The sequence below is a fragment of the Equus caballus genome, chromosome 1, assembly GCF_041296265.1.
Source record: "Equus caballus isolate H_3958 breed thoroughbred chromosome 1, TB-T2T, whole genome shotgun sequence".
Taxonomy (NCBI): Eukaryota; Metazoa; Chordata; class Mammalia; order Perissodactyla; family Equidae; genus Equus; species Equus caballus.
Genome location: NC_091684.1, coordinates 168,456,749 through 168,476,125, shown reverse-complemented (window position 1 = coordinate 168,476,125; position 19,377 = coordinate 168,456,749). Strand labels below are relative to the sequence as shown.

The 19,377-nt window shown below is 34.4% G+C and overlaps 1 protein-coding gene and 1 pseudogene across 1 annotated transcript; both read right to left on the bottom strand.

Annotated features, from left to right (window-relative positions):
* Positions 1-288: 288 nt before the first annotated feature.
* Positions 289-1,335, bottom strand: OR4K15 (olfactory receptor family 4 subfamily K member 15). Its single transcript, XM_005603367.4, has one exon. The coding sequence runs from the start codon at positions 1,261-1,263 to the stop codon at positions 289-291; it is 975 nt and encodes a 324-aa protein (XP_005603424.3). The 5' UTR covers positions 1,264-1,335.
* On the bottom strand, positions 15,903-16,832 carry OR4K16BP (olfactory receptor family 4 subfamily K member 16B, pseudogene; annotated as a pseudogene).

The following is a 19,377-nucleotide window of genomic DNA, read 5'->3' as shown; positions in this document are numbered from 1 at the left end:
ACAAGTAAATAACATTATGCCCTTGACTTCAAAACCAATAACACTTTATCTTAAAATGAGCTTAAATTTTAAGAATTAAGGAGGAAAGGGAATCAAAGGACAACTAAAACACAATGGAAGGAAAAGATTAAAATTGCTAAACTTCATTGTGCTTTTTATTATCACCATTAACCTTTAATTCAAGTTACTCAATCTTTATCACTGGTTAAAATGATTTGCTTTAACATCACAGAGATTCCACATGTAAATATCTAGAAACAAAGCTGTGGTGCTAACAACCCTATAAGTTTACTTTGTTTCCAGGAAAAGAACATTTCTTATGACAGCAGAAACCTGGCCGGGCTTCAGATACCAACTCTTCAGTTTTGACATAGCAGCCTTCACTTCCTTGTTCCTTAGGGTGTAGATAACTGGGTTTAAAATGGGAGTAAAGATGGTGTAGAACACAGCAAGGACTTTGTCAATTGAATAACTGCTGAAGGGCCACACATAGATGAAGATGCATGGTCCAAAGAATAGTGTGACCACTGTGATGTGAGCAGTCAATGTGGAGCGGGCCTTTGCCATGCTAGCAGACGAGCGATTCCTAACTGTGATAAGTATCACAGTGTAGGAGACAACCAAGAGGAGGAAGGAACTCATAGAAAGAAAGCCACTGTCTGCAACTATTAGGAGGCTGACAACATAAGTGTCTGTGCAGGCCAGCTTGGTCACTAGAGGCAGGTCACAGAAAAAACTGTCTACCTGATTTGGACCACAAAACGGCAAGTTAACAGTAAATGCCAACTGGCTAGTAGTATGAATAAATCCCACCAACCAGGAGATGAAGACAAGAATAATACATACACGGCGGCTCATGATTGTCATGTAGTGGAGTGGTTTGCATATTGCAACATAACGGTCATAAGCCATGGAAACAAGGAGCACCATTTCACTGCCAGTGAAAAGGTGAACAAAGAAAATCTGGGCCAGGCAGGCATCAAAAGAAATAGTCTTGCGCCCAACCAGGAGGTCTGAAATCATTTTAGGGGTGGCAAAAGAGGCAACACCTATATCTATAAAAGAGAGGTTGGCAAGTAGAAAGTACATAGGAGTATGAAGGCGGGAATCTGAGGTCACAGTGAGAATGATGAGAACGTTGCCCAGCAGTATTGTTAGGTAAAGGAGTGAAAATATGAAAAATAAGAAAGGCTGGAGCTCCTGAGAATTAGAGAGTCCCAGCAACACAAATTCGGTCACTCGAGAATGATTTGTTTCATTCATTGACTTTGGTAGTCACTTATCTTCAGTTACCTGAATAGAAAAGAAACAGATGTCAATTAATGAACTGAGCATGGTTTTGATTTCCCAATTCCATTAAGTTTTTAGGGATTCTAATTTCTACATATATTTAGGTGTCTAAGTTTTCATGCATCATTAAAAATTATATAGACAGCCAACAAAATTACTGAAGGGTGGAGGGGAGAGTTGCCAGGGTGTTCAACCAATTGATATATCCAATTACATGAGTTTAAGGAATGTAATCAATTAATTTACAAGTGAAACTGAATATCTGAAAAGCTTTTTTGACATTACAGAAATTCAGTTTAAGAATCTACAGAGACAAAATTTAAATCCTTTTTTCCACAGTAAATGATGTAAATTCTTTTGAATATCTAACACAGAGGAAGATAATTTCACAAACTTAATGTTGACACCAAAAGTTTGATTCAAAAGAGTGTGTACTGTATGAACCTTTTTAAATAATGTTCTAAAATAGGCAAAACTAATCTTTGGTGTTAAAAAAGCTCCAAGACTGTTTATCCTTTAAGGGGAATAAGGACAGTAAGGGGTCAGAAAGGAGCTCTGAAGTGCTGGTAGTTCTCTGTTTGTTGATGTGGTTGATAGTTGCATGGGAGCGTTCACTTTGTGAAAACTTGTCAAGATGTGCAATTCTGCTTTGTGCATTTTTGTGTGTATGTCACATATTTTAAAAATTAAAATAGGAGCGAAAGAGACAGCATCACATTGTGTGAGAGTGCTCATAGGAAGAATCCTTGCTTTAAGCGATTAGGTCTTACCTACTTCTCTAGCTAGTTACAAATTATATAAACTGAAATACAAAACCATAGCAAAGCTGAAAGGTCCAGAGTGTACTGGAACTCTTCCTAGAGCTGGATTCATCTTGTCATGGAATTCTATTACATGAAGGAATCTAGGGTATTTGTTTCTTTCAAGTATTCCTTGAAGATACTAAGCTTCTTTAAACTCAGCCATTGTTGTTAATAACCATGGACATATTATTGAATTATGATTGATACTTTACTTGATTTGATGGGGCTCTTAAAAATCATAGTCATATTGCACGAGTATTCAGACTAAGAAATTCAGACCATGAGAAAAATGTTTTTTTCTTTTCTACTCAGTTATTCTACAATCTATTTTATCAGAACTTTCTCCCTTTTATTTTTACTTTTATAAGCTAGCTAGAACTTAGAAAAGTTGTGTGGTGAATAAGAAAATAAATGGTAAAATGTAAAGAAGTATCTACTTTTGAGAATCTTTCTTTACAGATCTTGGGAGAGAGTGTCTTTTACTTTACTTTTATTTATCTTTTATTTCTAATCACCTGCCATTTTTGATGTTAATGTCTTCTTAGATCATAATTCAAATTGCCTGGTGTCTCCTTGAGTTTCACTGAGGAATTTATGCATAACAACAGGGCATGTGATGAATAATTTTAAGTCCCAGGAACCAAATTTAGGGACTCACCCCTACATATTAATTCTCCAATTCTTTAGAAAACCCACCAAAAATTAACTTACATATTATCACAGATTATATCAAAACTATGACTCCAAGATTTTCAGAAGAGGTTAGCAAGTAGAGTTTGAAGCCACAGCAGGATACAGGTAAAATTATACAGTGGGAAAAGTTTGTCTTTGAGGAGCCATCACATTCTCTTCAGCGAGTTTCTCCCCTCCTTATCATTTTTCAAGATACTTTTGTTACCAGGTTAACTCCAGACACCCATCCTGGCCTCTCTTTCCCTGGGGAACACCCTTACTCTTTGACCCCTTGACATAAATATTGCATCAAATCCCTATATAAAAGAAAGGAAATAATATCCCACTGAACCAACTAATATGGGTTCACATGTGCCCTAACAGAAAGAGTAAAGCCTGAAGCACAAGGAATGAGTCTGCCAGGGACAACTGGAGCTACAGCAGAATGGGGCAGCAGGAGGCATTTGCAGGCAGAGAAGACTTTCTGAAATTTTAGAAATAAAAAACCCAATCTAATTGTGTGAGAAAATCATCACAAGAATCATCCTCCCAATGAGTCTTCTGCAAAGCTGTAATTTTCCACTGTCATTGTTCTTGTGCCCAGAAAAAGAAAGGACCCTGTTTTCCAAGGAGGAAAACACTTGACAAATTGATTTAATCAAAGTGATGAGCAATAGAAACTCTAAATAAATATCCTCTAAATATAAATCCTTTACTTATAATGTAAATGCATTAATTTTTTGTTCATTTACTCTTTAAATAAGTAAATGGCTGCTTTTCCCAGGGCACTGTGCTATGCAGTAGAGACACAGTAGTTAGGTTTATAACTTGCCTTTCTGAGGATCACTTGCTAACATTCATAATCTCTTGTTTATTTAGAGAAATTGATGAGCCTCATTTCCCTTTACCCCTTAGCACACTCCTTTTTAGATGAAACGGTCTGTCTTTTCACACCAAATAAAATTACTATACTGTAGAGAAAACAGAAAGCTATTAGAATAAAATATTTCTGTTAAAATCACAGTTGTGTCATTGGGCAGCTCTATGACACTGAATAGGTCATTGAGTCTTTCAGGGCTCATGATCCTCAAGCATTAAATACTGAGAATAATATTATACTCAAAGAGACGTTGAAAATTTTTCTTAAAAAATTATGTAGATGAGAAATCTTCAATCAATTGTAATGACTACATATATGTAAATGTTCTTAATAAAGCATTATTTCTAATCAGAATAAGTAATTATTCTCTGATAATTTTATATGCCCAAAGATGATGTGATCTGACATATAATATTTGAAGGAAAATTAATGCATGCATACAGGATTGTTCTAGGTGACCCTCAGGTCCCTGCTATTTGAACTTCTATCAAATAAATCTTTCCCCAGTACTTCTATCTCAGATATTATGATTAGTAGATGAAGCGAGAAAGTAAGAGTATAGAGACCAGAGATACGGGCACCAGAAAACTCTACCAGTTCAAAGATACATCTTTCACAAGCTTTCTAGCATCGCCACTCCCTTCACCCTCCTACCATAACCCAGATCAGAGATATGACACTCACTGTGAAGACAAATGCTGTAACGTGGTCTTCAGAAGAATACTGACAAAAATGTTGTCACTTTCCTAAGATAAAATGGAAAGAGTTTGGAAAAAATTTAGTTGTTGCTTCTACATCTCCTAAGAAAATAGACCTGGTTCTGAAGAGATGAATCATAAAGAAGTTTACTTTTAAATAAGAAGGAAATAGACTCAGGGTGTCCGTAGGCAAGATGGATTGTCTTCAAAGAGATGAGATAGGGCAGGATGCTGTATCCTAATGTAGGTCCTAGGTAGCTGAGGGAGCCCTTGAAACAGTCAAGAATCTAAGAGGTAAAGAATAGGTAAAAAGTAAGAAATGCCCAAAACAAAATCTTCTGTTTCACAATTTTGCAGAGAATTTAGCCTAACTATAGCCATATTGCTTCTGTTTTCAGTAGCAGTAAACTAAATGATCACAAAAAACTTTGAGACAGCCAGAAATTAAAACCAATCATATGTCACTAAGGATAACTGGATTATTTCCTAGTGTCCATTGCAGCTTCAAGTATTGAATATTTACCTACATATACTAGGAAAATGTTTCCTTGCAACTCTACCCTCACCAGACAGGTTCAGAAGTCTGGATGCAATTCTTCAGGGGTTTAAACATGTTCTCAAGGGGAAGCCTCAGCAACTTAACCTACAAGAATTTCATACAAGTTTTCTTTTAAAAATTAGCAAGAATATTTTTTAGGAAGTATTGCCACTTACAGTGATTGTTATATGATTTGGGGTCTGTAAAGACATTGAGGCATCAAGAATAATGTATCATTTTATTAAAACAATATTTAGCGAATATTTAGGCTTCTCTTTCCTTCATCTCACTTTCCCTTGATTCAAAGTGTAGAAGTTTTCCCTCACATCTCAGAGATGTGTGCTCTGTGATCCTGAAATAACTGAGTCGAACATTTCACGCAATAATAGATTTGTCATACTAGTGAGAAGATTCTGAAAGATAGTAATCATATGTAGAGCATTCTCTTTTTTTCACAAGTAAGAGATACATCCAGCAGGATTTTTGATTTTCCTATGTTAGTCATATTAATACTTTCTTGTCATGTATTAACCAAGATGATTCTAAATTATAAGCTTTAAAATAGCCTGAAGTCCAAATCGACGGATGATATCCAAAGACATCATGGACCACAACAGAGGTATTAGCTTGAGTTATAGAATATATCTATTCTAATGCTACCTCTCACTAAATAACTTTGCAATTTTAGGCAAATTACATACCGTTCAAGTTGTCCACTTCTCTTTTAAAAAAGGGAAAAATTGTCCCTCCTAAACTTTAATATTCTATAATTCTCTGGCTTTTAAAACATGACCCCCAAAAAGGAAGTTGGTTCAATGACAAAGGTAATTACATTATGATATATTGAAATAAAATTATATTCAATCAAAAGAGTAAACCTATTCTGGTTTTAGTGAAGGAATATGGCCATTAATCACTTCTCAGAGCTAGATATTTTGACAATAATTAATAGGCAAAATGGGCACAATATTTAAAGATTAATTGAAAATGTGGAGGATAATTGCCTCTCTGTGTTCTCTGTTCTGACTGAATTAGGAAGCTGAGGAAAAACAGCATTCTTCCTATCCCCAGCCTTTGGTGTCTGCACCTACCAGGAGAAATAATATTCTTCAGGATCCATCAGATGGGGCAAATATAGGGAACCCATGTCTTTTCAGGCTTCAGTCTTCACCATTCATTCTTTGAAGCATTGTTATCCTCAGCACATGGATATAAGAAAAGCTGTCACAATAGTTAGAAGCTAATTAGTGATTTGACATCACTAGATTGTAGTGACCAAGAGACCCAGAGGAGAGTTATGATAGCAGAAATCACCTTCATTAGGGCTAACTGAGAGAAAAGTTGTTTGCTCACAAGAATTACAGGAGATCACTTTGAGGATTTCACAAATGGACAAAGCAGCAGGACTAATGGAAATGTTTTGGGCTGTTGCAGAAAATGTAACATGGTAGAAAGAAAAGCAATTAGTAATTTTGTTGGCTAGTCCTATCTGCTTCAGGAGAGCTTTAGAAGAGGGCCACTGGGAATGTCAAAAATTAATGAGGAGCCATTTTGTGCCTTTGCATACTACACAGCCGTACAAACATGTTGGTATTTTAATAGTTCTAGAGGAGCCACATGCTTGGTTTCCAAGGCAAGGACTCTAGGGTAGGGCAGTGACAGCTGTTTTATAATAGAAACACTGCATCCTACAAAGTAGATTCTGTTGAAAGGACTTGAAGTAATTTTGCAAAAGTTTGAAGTTTTAGTTCAAATTTTTAGGCACAAATACTGTTGAGTGAAGCTCTGATTTGCTCCTCTTCTGAGGTTTTCCTACATTCAAGGACAGAATGTAAAAGGATAAAGAAAGAATTTTCTTCTTATTATCACATAGAATTTTGTGCTAGTATTGATACTAGAAATCAACTAGTTCAACATTCTAAATGTATAGATAGGATGAAAGAGCTCTTGAGGAATTAGTTGCTTGACTCAACTTGTACTGTTCAGTTTAGAGACACATTTTTTAATCCCTTGTCTAATGTCCTTCCCAGTCTACCATGATGCCTTGTCCACAGGTTGGAACATTTTGAATTTATGATTGGTGCCAAGCTGATTCTTCATCTCTTACCAGATATATGAGTTTAGAGCACTTTTTGGCCAATACTTTCTAGCACCCTTCCATGATATCTGTTCTTTCTATTAACTTTTTCATGTAGATAATCTCTAAAAATCTGTTATTTGGAATTTATTTCCTCCTTAAGATCTCCTGCTAGTGATTCAATACAGTCAAATGACTTTATATCTTTATTAGACACTGCCCTAAGTGTATAGCTCTAATTTTAAGATTACAATAAATATCTTATGACACCACTGCACCACAAATTGAGTACCACCAAAATTAATATATTTTCCCTAAATTTTCCTTTACAGTAAGTAGCAACTCTGCTAATATTATCATTATCATCCTCTGAAACATCCAGTTTCAAATTATCAATGATAGGTGAGGTTTACTTCTCTGATATCCCTGTATTTACTTCCCAAACCTATCTTAGTGAATGGGATCAGGCTGTCTATGAAGCTTTTTAAAATGCTATTTTCTCTAAACATGAATCATGAACATTTCCCCTTGTTGTTACATATAACTTGTAAACTTGTTTTTTCTAGTCGCCTTATGTTCCAATTTATAAACATAATCAAATAATTATTCCCACATTGTAGAAAATGTATTTTTTCTTAATTGAGAATATGCATTTTTAAAAGTAATTTGTATAAAAATCATCTTTAAATTTCTAATTGCTGTCTGAGGATAAGTTCTGGAATGTAAAGTTACCAGAATCAAGAATTTGAGATTTGGGCCGGCCCAGTGGCACAGGAGTTAAGTGCACACGTTCCGCTTTGGTGGCCCAGGGTTCACCTGTTCAGATCTCAGGTGCGGACATGGAACCACTTGGCAAGCCATACTATGGGAGGTGTCCCACATAGAAAGTAGAGGGAGATGGGCACAATGTTAGCTCAGGGCCAGTCTTCCTCAGCAAAAAGAGGAGGATTGGCAGCAGTTAGCCCAGGGCTAATCTTCCTCAAAAAAAAAAAACAAAAAAGAATTTAAACGTTTATGAGTCTCTGGATTCATAACACAAAACCCCAGACTCTAGTACCATCCATCACCACAAAAGTTTCCTTTGTAATTGACCACTTGCCCATCCACAAACCTCTAGCAATGACTATTGTGTTTTCTGTGTTTACGGATTTGCCTTTTCCAGAACATTATATGTTCAGTGTATACAGTGTATACAACATGTACCTTTTCAATTGCCTTCTTTCATTTAGCAATATGCATTTAAGATCTATGTTCTTGCGCAGGTTAATAGCTCATTCATTTTTTTATCATAGTATATGTTATTCTATTATATATTGTAGACCTTAAACAAATAGCCAGTTATTTCTTCAGCAAAAATTGCTTTTATTCAAGATCAACAAAGAATTGTAATTTGGGGTCTGCAAGCACGGCAATCCACTTGAAAGTCCCCAGCAGCAAGGGGAGGAGAAAGTCTTTTATACGGGGAAAGAGGAAGTTGCGAGGGCTGTTGTAGACAAAAAGTTCTGGAGGAAATTGGGAGTTCAAAACGTAGTGGCTTTTCATTGGCTGAATTGTGACAATCTCTCTTTGGCTGAGCTTCTTGCTGGTCAAAAACAGGAAGTCTTTCTTCTTCCTGTTGGACTCTTATCCAACAGGGGTGAGAGCTCCTCATTCTGGCCTCCTGATTCCATTTTAAATGAGGTTTGTGCTTTTTACTTTTTGCAGTATGAACCTCAGCTCATTTTTCCGTTTATCTATTGAAAGACATCCCAGTTGCTTCCTTTTTTCTTTTTTTGGTGATAATGAATAAAGCTTCCATGAACATTCATGTGCAGGTTTTTGCGTGTATGTAATTTTTCAAATTAGTTTGGAAATCTAATTTGATAAGAAGAAACGTTTGGCTGCATGTGTTTTAAAGCTCAGAAATTAGGTGCAAACAAGACTAGGGTTGTTATATTTTCTTGACGGTTAAGCTCTTTACCATTATGATAGCTCTGTCTTTATCCTTGGCAACATTCCTTGCTCTGAAGTCTTCAGAGACAGATATTGATATGCCTATTTCAGTTCCCTTATAATTACTCTTTACGTTGTATATCTTTTTTCCATCCTTTTACTTTTAAGCAATCTGTGTCTTTATATTTAAAGTGGCTTCCTTGTGGACAGTGAATAATTGGGTCTTGCTTGTGTTTCATTCTGGAAATATCGGCCTTTTAGTGGAGTCCTTAGATCATTTACATACCATGTATTTATTTAAATGGCTCTATATCTACCATCTTGCTAATTTTTTATATTTATTTTACCTATATTTTCTCCTTTTCCCACTTTTCCTGACCTCTATTGGATTGTTTTGGTTTTTAGTTTCTCATTTCATTTCCATTATTAGGTGTATTTAATGTTTAATTGCTCTATAACATTTATTTTCCACTTTATTAAACTATATTGTAACATTTTACCATCAAACATACTTCTTTTTTACATTTAATGTTTTTATTCAAAATATTTATTAAATGTTATGTTACTTTTGAGATAGCAATTACAATAAATTTTCCTAATCGAATTTACTTTGACATGCTTTAAATTTTTGTTAGATGTGGTTCTTTAATCTGTTTTTTTAAAGAAAAGATTTTATTGAGTTATGATTGACATGCAAAAGCTGTACATATTTAGTTTATATAGCTTGATGTGTTTGAAGATAATTATACAGTCATGAAACTGTCACCATAATTCATGCCATAAACATATCCATTACCTCCAAAAGTTTCTTCCTGCCCTCTTGATTATTATTTTTTTGTGATATCACTTTACATAAGATCTATTCTCTTAGAAAAATTTTAAGCATGCAGCACAGTATTGTTAGCTATAGGCGTTATACTGTACAATAGATCTCTAGGACTTATCTTGTATAACTGAAATGCTAGTTTTTTTATTCTTGTTTCACTATTTTTTAGCTTTATTGAAGTATAATTTATAATTATTTTAAGTTGTGCAATGTGATGATTTTATAGACATAGATATAGATATTATAAAATGATTGCCACAATAAAGTTAGTTAACATCCATCACCTCACAAAGTTACTATTTTTTGTGTCAATGGTGAGAAAATTTGAGATTTGCTCTCTAAGTAAATTTCATGTGTACAATGCAGTATTGTTAACTACAGTCAACAGGACGTACATTAGAACTCCAGAATTTATTGATCTTATAACTGAAACTTTGTAACCTTAGACTAGACTAATACTTCCCTGTTGCCTACCCCCTTCCCTAGTACCTGACAAACCACCATTCTATTCCCTGCTTGTGTGATTTTTCCTATTCTAGATTCCTCATATAAGTGGTATCATATAGCATATGTCCTTCTGTGTCTGGCTTATTTCAAGTAACATAATGTCCTCTAGGTTTATACATGTTGTTGCAAATGGCAGGATTTCCTTCTTTTTTAAGGCTGAACATTATTCCATTGTATGTGTGTGCACACTTTCTTTATACATTCATTCATTGATGGACATTTAGGTTCATGTCTTGGCTATTGGGCATAAAGCTGCAATGAACATGGGAGTGTAGATATGTCTTTAAGACTCTGATTTCATCTTGTTCTCTCAAACTCACAGAAATTGCTGGGCTTTGCATGTATTTCTCTTCCGTGGTGTGTTGCCTGGAAAATATCTTTAGGTGGAAGGTTAGGATAACATAGGGCCCCGATGTATTTGCTTTACTCTCACAGGAATCACATTCCTGCCTTGCCTAGAAATTGTTATTTCATATATTCTGTTCGTTTTTTGTTTATTTCAGGTAGGAAATTAGATCTGATAGTGGTAATCTAATTATATTTTACATAAATTTAAGAATTAGAAAAAATATTTTAATTTCTTCAAGTTTGCCCTTTTCAGTATTCTTTAGGGTTTTTTTTTTTATACAACTGAGTTCCCATCTAGTATTTCTTCCTTCATTTAAGGGCTTCTGTTAACTTTCTGTTTTTGTTTTTTTTTTTTTTTGTGAGGAAAATTAGCCCTGAGTTAACATCTGCCACTAATCCTCCTCTTTTTGCTGAGGAAAACTGGCCCTGAGCTAACATCCGTGCCCGTCTTCCTCTACTTTATATGTGGGATGCCTGCGACAAGCATGGCTTGACAAGCGGCATGTAGGTCTGCACCTGAGATCTGAACGGGCAAACCCCAGGCCACCGAAGCACAACGTGCAAACTTAACGACTGCATCACCAGGCTGACCCCCAATCTTCTGGTTTTTTAGTGGATGTCTACCAACCGTGAATTTTCTCAGCTTACGTTTATCTTAAAAAAGTCTTCATTTCACTGTAACTTTTGAAGGATGTTTTTCCTACATCAATGATCACATTGAAAGTTTGTTGTTTCCTTTTAAGCCTTTAACAATTCTATTCTTTTGTCTACTGATAAAAAGTCTTCGGTTTTTTTACCCCAGTTCCTCTGTTTATGATCTTTATCTATGGCTGCGGTAAGATGTTTTTATGACAAATTTTCAGTATTAATTGTGGTGTCTTGTGATTTTCTATTAATTTACTTCGCTTGGGGTTTGTAGAGCTTCTTGACTATTTTAATATTTTTCATCAAATGTGGAAAATTTTGGTCACTATTTCTTAACATATATTTTTTGTACACCTTCTTTTTCTCCTTTCCTTCTGGGACTCCAATTACATATGTGTTAGACCAACTGATATTATCCTACATATCATTGTGACTCTAGTCAGCTTTCCATTTTGTATTTTTGTCTTGGTACTTCTGATTAGAGATTTTTCTCTTGCTATGCCTTCTAGTTTACTGATCATTTCTTTTATAGGGTCTAATCTGCACTAATATTGCACAAATAATCTCCACTAATATTCTGTCTAATGTTATATTTTTAGTCACTAGAAATTCCATTTTTTTGTTTTAAATAAATTCCATTTCTGTCTTTGTTATGTTAGTATTTTTCTTTATATCTTTGAGCATATTTTTACTCGTTCTTTTAAAGTTATTTTCTTTTAATCCCATTATCTAGGTAATTTCTGAGTCTATTTATATGAATTTAATTTCTTCTGGTTATAATTCATATTTTTGTTCTTCTTAATATATCTAGTAATCTTTGATTGAATGATAGACACTATAAATTTTGCATTTCTGACAGCAGGATTTTTTCTTTCTTTCTTTACAAGTAGTGGTCCATGTTCAGTCAGTGAGTGAAGTTACTTGTGGATAAGGTTCATTATTTCAAGATTTGTTTTTAAATAATTTAGTATTTTTTGCTAACCACTCAGTTGACCTCCAAAATTCTTCTGAATTAGATATGCTGTGAATCCAACATCTTTCTACTCGATGATCACATTTTTTAGAATTTTTGCTAACCTTGTTTTTGCCTTCCGGACTACATTTCAGATCAGTAGAGTAGATAGCAGTGTTATTTCTAGGTACTATTATATGCTTTGTGCTTGATATTGAAGTTTTCATGCACAGACATTTTTTTCTAGTTCTAGTTTAGGAAAGTTTTTTTCAACAATGTTTGTTGATTATTATAAAATACTTGCTTGCATATATTAGATAATTGTATGTTTATTTTCATTTATTCTGTGAAAACAGTGAAATATATTGAATGATTGTCAAAAGTTAAGCCAACATTGCATTTCTGGGTTATCTTAAATAAATCATTATTTTTTTCTCCTGTTTTTATGTATTCCTGGATTCATATTGCAGTTTTTTTAAAGGAATTTTGTATTTTTGTTTTCAAGTGAGATTGGCAGAAAAGTCTCCTTTATTATATGATGCTTTTCAAATTTTGGAATCGAGGTTATTCTGTTCTTGTTAAGTAAATGCAAGAACATTCTCCCAGAAAATGGAAGAAATATTAGCATTTACTAGAGGCCTTGATGTCCAACATACATACACATTTACTTTCATGCTTCAGAATTAGAAGATACATCACTCAAGTTAGAAGACTCATAGAAATATAATGATTGGGCCATGAATAAAGACATATTTTCATAAATACACCAAATTGTTTTCTGGAAATTTTTCAGTAGTATTTGACTAAATAAAACTTCCACATCTCCAAATTTTCAGTCCTAGTTAGTATTACTTTTTTGTTTTATTCTTTGTCATACTAATAGGGGACACAAGACTTCTCTCTTGTTTTAATTTACATTTTTATGACTTGTTATATTGAATTTTTTTTCTATTTCTGTTTACCAGTTATAGATATTTTCTTTAAATTTGCTGTTTATGATCTTTGACCCATAAACCTTTAAAAATAATAAAATAAGGTTGTCATTTGAGAGTTAAGTTTTATAAGCATACATAATGGATAGGAGAACATATGCCAACTCTCAATTAAAATGATTCCTGGGCCAGGGAGTCTTGACTTTAAACTGATGAGAGGTATTAACACACCTTGAAAAAGATTGTATGCAGCCCTGAGTGTATGGATAAATAACAGAGTGAGTCACTGCGACAAATTATAATAGGGTCTATCCCAAAATTGTTCATGTGGGTGTTTCCCTGTCAGGCAATAAAACTCTGAGGATCTCAGATATGTCAATCAAGTAACCAAAACTTTAAATTTTAATATAGATTCAACGAAACCACTTCCTAATAATTTGGCTTCTATTTTAATCATAGTGCCATGACTATTTGATTTGTTTGACAATTATATTTTCAATGTAGTTTGAAAAATTTCTCCAAGTTTCTTGCAATTATTGACAAATTGAGATCTCGGGGTCTGTAAGTCTGTGGGCCAAACTTGAAGCGGGGAAATACATTTAGTTAATTTCAATTATGAGGTCTTTCTGGTGGCTAGTCAGCTAAATGTCCTCTCCTGGGGATACCAGTCTGCAACTCTTATCTAGACCATTAAGCCATTTTTGATTCAAAACCTCTATGATTCTCTGCTTCCCAATTCAGTCATTTCCTTGTGGCAAGAGACATTTCTTTTTCTCCTTTATTGTTCCACAATATCTGACATAAATTAAGTAAATAAATTGCTGAAATACATTGGGCTGCTCTGAATTGAACAAAACTGATGATTACCACATTGAGATTATTAACTCAACATATGTATGTTATGATATTTATTATATTTTTGCTTGCCCTTATTACCTAATTGCTAGTAAACTTTTTTATAGCTGTCTTTATTGCTCTGAAAGCTCTTATTGAACATGAGACTATGACTTTTGCCCTTTTATAATATCTGTCAGTGGTGATTTTAATAATAACGATGCAGCCTGTTTTGAATCGATGTCAGTTTGTTAAAGTAACATCCAGTGAAGCAACCTCCCACATGAACAACTAAATATGAAAACAAGATAAGATTGCTACAGAGTACAATGACTAACATAGAATCATAAGACTTAAATATGGGCAATCTAGAGGCCAGCCCCATGGCTGAATGGTTAAAGTTCCTTGCACTCCGTGTCGGTTGCCCGGGTTCATGGCTTTGGAACCCGGCTACAGACCTACTCCACTCATCAGCCATGTATGGAGGCATCCCACATACAAAGTAGAAGATTAAAGTAAATGTTAGCTCAGGGCTAATCTTCTTCAAGCAAAAAAAAAAAAAAACAATAGAAAAAAGAGGAGGATTTGCAGCAAATGTTAGCTCAGGGCAAATCTTCCTCACACACACAAAAAATCCATATGGACAATCTTAACTGACTTCCTACTCCATCTCTCCAAATGTTTCATTTGTATGAAACAACAGTAGAACTTTCCTGGAAATCAATGCTTGGGGTATTATATCATCCTTATGGCATTTACTGCACGTGCTTACAAGCTAAACTTTTGGTACATCAACAAACATGGTAAGAGATAGAACAATAATTACCTTAGGGACTTGCAGTCTATTCAAAGTAATAAAAACAAGAACACAATTAAATCTTCAGTTCAAAGAACACAAGTTTAAATTGAAATCCTGAACACACAGGATAAACTTCTTCTGGCAAGAACTCAGAGATGCAGTGATGACAATGACAGACCTGTGACTGATAAGGGACTGAATCAATTGTGTTCACCTTCCTACCTTCCTTCTCCTATTTGTTTCATGATTTGGTAGAATGCTTCTGAGATTTCACTTGCAGTTTGAGAAAAATAAGTATGGAGTGTATTTTCCAATTACAAATATCTGTGCTTTCTGTGACTAATTTCAAATTTAAACATTCAAATAAAATTAATTGAACAAAACCAGTTACTATTCACAGATTCTACATAATTTTCAACTGATGGTAGGTTTATTATCAGTGATGTAAACAGCATCTGTATGTAAATGCTATGACATTTCTCCCAGAGGGTGGAAGAATATTCTCGTAATTTGAATTATGGACTTGGTGACATTTTTTGATGTGTTATTTGTTTCAAAGTCACAGTAGCAAAACTCAGTCCAATAATTGATACTACAGAATTCAGATATTCAAAATTTAGCATAAATAATGAGTATAATAAAAATAGATTTTATAAACACAAATGCCTTGTTTGTAAATGTGGAATTTTTGCAGCCAATTTATGGAAATCAACTTATTATTTGAAATAATTATGAATAATAACTAATAAAAGTAGAAGGTTCTTCATACAGCCTGTCATGTCTGAGCAGATTTTCTTTTTAACTCAAAGAATGCTAAGTTGATTTCTACACTACCCCAATCAAATTAGATGTGTTAGCTAATCTGCTTTAATATGGAGCAAATTTTAAAATTCTACAAGATTTTTTTTAACAATACCTATATAAGAGGAAAAACTACTTAGGAATTTTAATACACATAGTTGTTGTTTCAGGGATAATGAGGGGAACCACAGATTGCTGGAACTGGTATCACAATATGAGATTCTGCACTGTGTTTACCAACTCTAGATCATCAAATTCAGGTCTTCTAATAGTGAAAGACCATTTGTGATAAAAACACACTAATAACAATCATATATCTGCATTACAAAGAACAAGAAGTAATCATTTATGTTACTTCCCCACCTTGTCTAAAACACCTGCTTGGAAACTGTGTGTCGGTTCCTCAGCTTCCTCATGGCTTCCTTTACATCTTTATTCCTCAGTGTGTAAATTATGGGATTAAGAAGAGGAGTGAAGACGGTAAAACACACAGAGATAAATTTATCAATTGGGAAGCTTTCAAAGGGCCAGATATAGATGAAGATTATTGGGCCAAAGAAAAGAACCACAACAGTGACATGAGCAGATAGGGTAGAAAGTGCCTTGGACGTCCCACCAGAGGTTTGGTGATGGACAGTAGCAAGCATAATAGTGTAAGAAATGAGCAAAAGGAGAAAGCAGATAAGTGAAAGCAGGCCACTGTTGGTGAGCACCAGGATCTCTAAAACATATGTGTCTAAGCAGGCAAGCTTGATCACGAGGGGCAGATCACAAAAGAAATTGTCAACATTGTTGGGTCCACAGAAAGGAAGATTGACTGTGAACACCAGGTGGCTGGCTGAGTGCAGGATGCCAATGGTCCAGGAGACCCCCACCAGAACAGTGCACACTCTTCGGCTCATGATGCTCATGTAGTGCAGAGGTTTGCATATAGCAATGTATCTATCATAGGCCATGGCAACAAGAAGCACCATCTCACTACCCCCAAAAACATGCAAGAAAAAGATTTGTGACATGCATCCCTGAAAGGTGATGGTCTTGTGTTCATTGAGGAAGTCTGCAATCATCTTGGGAGTGGCAAATGTAGCCTGACACATGTCAATGAAGGAGAGATTGAGAAGGAGAAAGTACATCGGAGAATGCAAGTGAGAGTCTGTAATTACCAGGAGTATGATAAGGATGTTTCCCAACATTGCAGCTCCATAAGACACAGAGAAGATAAAGAAAAGGAAGAGCTGTAGTTCTCTAGAGCTAGAGAGACCCAATAAAATGAATTCAGTAACCACTGACTTATTGCTCCATCCATTAGCTGAATCTGGGTTCCTGAAGTTATCTAGAGGGGTGAAAAATAATTTAAGATAAGGAATAGGCCTTCACCATTTTGCAAATCAAATAGATCCTTTTTTTTTTAGTGTCATTTTCTTTACTATATTTTGAGCTTTAACTCCATGTTATCATTTTACAGTTAGAACACTTAAAGATATTACATCTCCAGAAATATCCTTATAATACGGGATATTTAAAAGTCTAATTCCTTCTAATCTGATATTTACATCACACAAAACTATCTCACACTAGATACTAATTAAGAAACTTTATTGATCTGTGAAAGAGCAATTATGGACCATCATGAGCTGATATAAAATGAACTATCTTTAATCTTACAGTGACTGCATTGGTCAGTATCAAGTACTCTGTAGCCCTCTATTCAGTAAAACTGGGTCTTATAACACAGTTATTTCATTTGGCAAATTATAATTATTTGGTACTGTTATTTTTTTTTCCATTTTAAGTGTACAGTTTAATGAGTTTTGGCAAATGTCTACACTCATATAGCCAACACAACAATCAAGATATAGAACATTTCCATCATCAAAAAAGAATCGTACAAAAATATTTATAACAGCTTTGTCATAGTAGCCCCAAACTGGACCCCAAATATCCATCAGTAGGTGAGTAGATTAAAAAAAGTTTCCTTGTGCCATTTTCTAGCCAATCTGTCCTCCCACCCCAGACTCTAAACCTCAGACAACCACTATCTGCTTTCTGTCAAAATAAATCAGATTTTTAATAGAATTTCATACAAATAGAATCATTTAATGTGTACTCTTTTGTATCTGGCTTATTTTGTTCAGCATAATGTTTTTGAGATTCATTTATGTTATTGCATGTAGTTTGTTCCTTTTTATTGCTGCGTAGTATTCCAGTATATAGATATATCCAAATATGGATTGTTTATCTATTCATCTACTGGTAGACACTTGAGATCCAGTTTAGGGCTACTCTGAGTAAAACAGCTATAAACACTCTTTTTTTTTAATTTTTATTTTTTTCCACTGTACATCATATTTCCAATTCTGTATACATTACATCATGTTCAACACCCGAACACTAAATATAGTGCATCCTCTCACATGTGACCCTAATCACCCCTTTTGTCCTCCCCCCTCCCCACTTCCCCAATGGTAAACACCATTCCAATCTCCAATGCTATGTGTGTTTTTTTTTTTGTCGTTTTTATCTTCTACTTATGAGTGAGATCATATGGTATCAAATAGATCCTTAAGTTGCAATACCTATAAAAATAATACAGTGAGGCTATAAGATACTGATTGTTATTAGAAATTGATATTTTCCTTGTAATTACTTACATAGTTACATAAACTGTTCTTTACTTTGGCATTTATGGATTGGCATGATAGATAGTGAGAGAGAGAGAGAGATAATTAGGTAGGTAGATTTATCTAACTAACAGGTAAATCAATATGGAAGGGAGGAAGAAGTTGAGAGTTTAATACTGTATTGTAACATGTTTGTGTAGAAGTGTTCAAGATCTCAATAGTACTTTGAAAGTCATATGTACTGTACTTACGCATTCAGATTACAAATAGCAGAAAATGAGCCTGGTGCCTGTTACAGAATCTTGAAGGGAGAAGAAATATAGGCCAAGCATAAAAAGATAGAAATCAGCCTCGTTATTCTGACAAATGACATCAGAAAAAGGAGTAAGATGTGGCCATGTATTTGAGATAATCTGTAGTAATAAGAAGAGAGAGAAATTAAGTTGTACCAAGTTAAACTGTGTGAACAACAGATCACATTCACTTTTCTATAGTAAAGCCAGTTTCACAGCAGTGAGTTACACGATGTAGTGGTGGAAGAATTATTTTCTAGAACCTCAGAAGCATCCGCTCTTTTTAGTCAAAATGATTCTTTTAGTATCACAGTTGCACTCTACTGTTCTCACCATGTTTTAACTTTTATACTGTTGAATTTGAGACTATTTAATCTCACCAGCTATCTGCTCTTCAAAGATGGGACTGAATGTGATTTCAATTAGCGTGATATATTTTGTAATTAAATTTATATTTGTACTACTTATCTTTGCTGATGATTTTATAATCCCTCTGTCTCTAATAAGGTTAACATCACAATAACAGAAGAGTTTTTCCAAAGCCCATTGAATAGCATATTTGACGTAATTTATTTTTTTAATAAATAATATGGATTGCTTGCTCTGCACCATGAACTTTTATGGACTCTGCAGACTAAGCAATGAAAAAAATAGGAAAAAATGTCCCACCTTCACGTATCTTACGTTCTAAGTAGGTGGTAGAGTTAGCAAAGGCAATTAAAAATACAAAAAATAACATATATGTCACCCAGTTATAATTGCTATGGAGAAAATAAAGCAGTGCAAAGGGAAACGGACTAACCAGGTGATCAGAAAATGTCTTAAAACATATTAAAACTTATTTTAAGACTGAATTTATTATCTTAAAATATATTACAGTCACAAAACATATTAAAAATGTTCCTCTTTTTCTAGACTGAAATATGGAT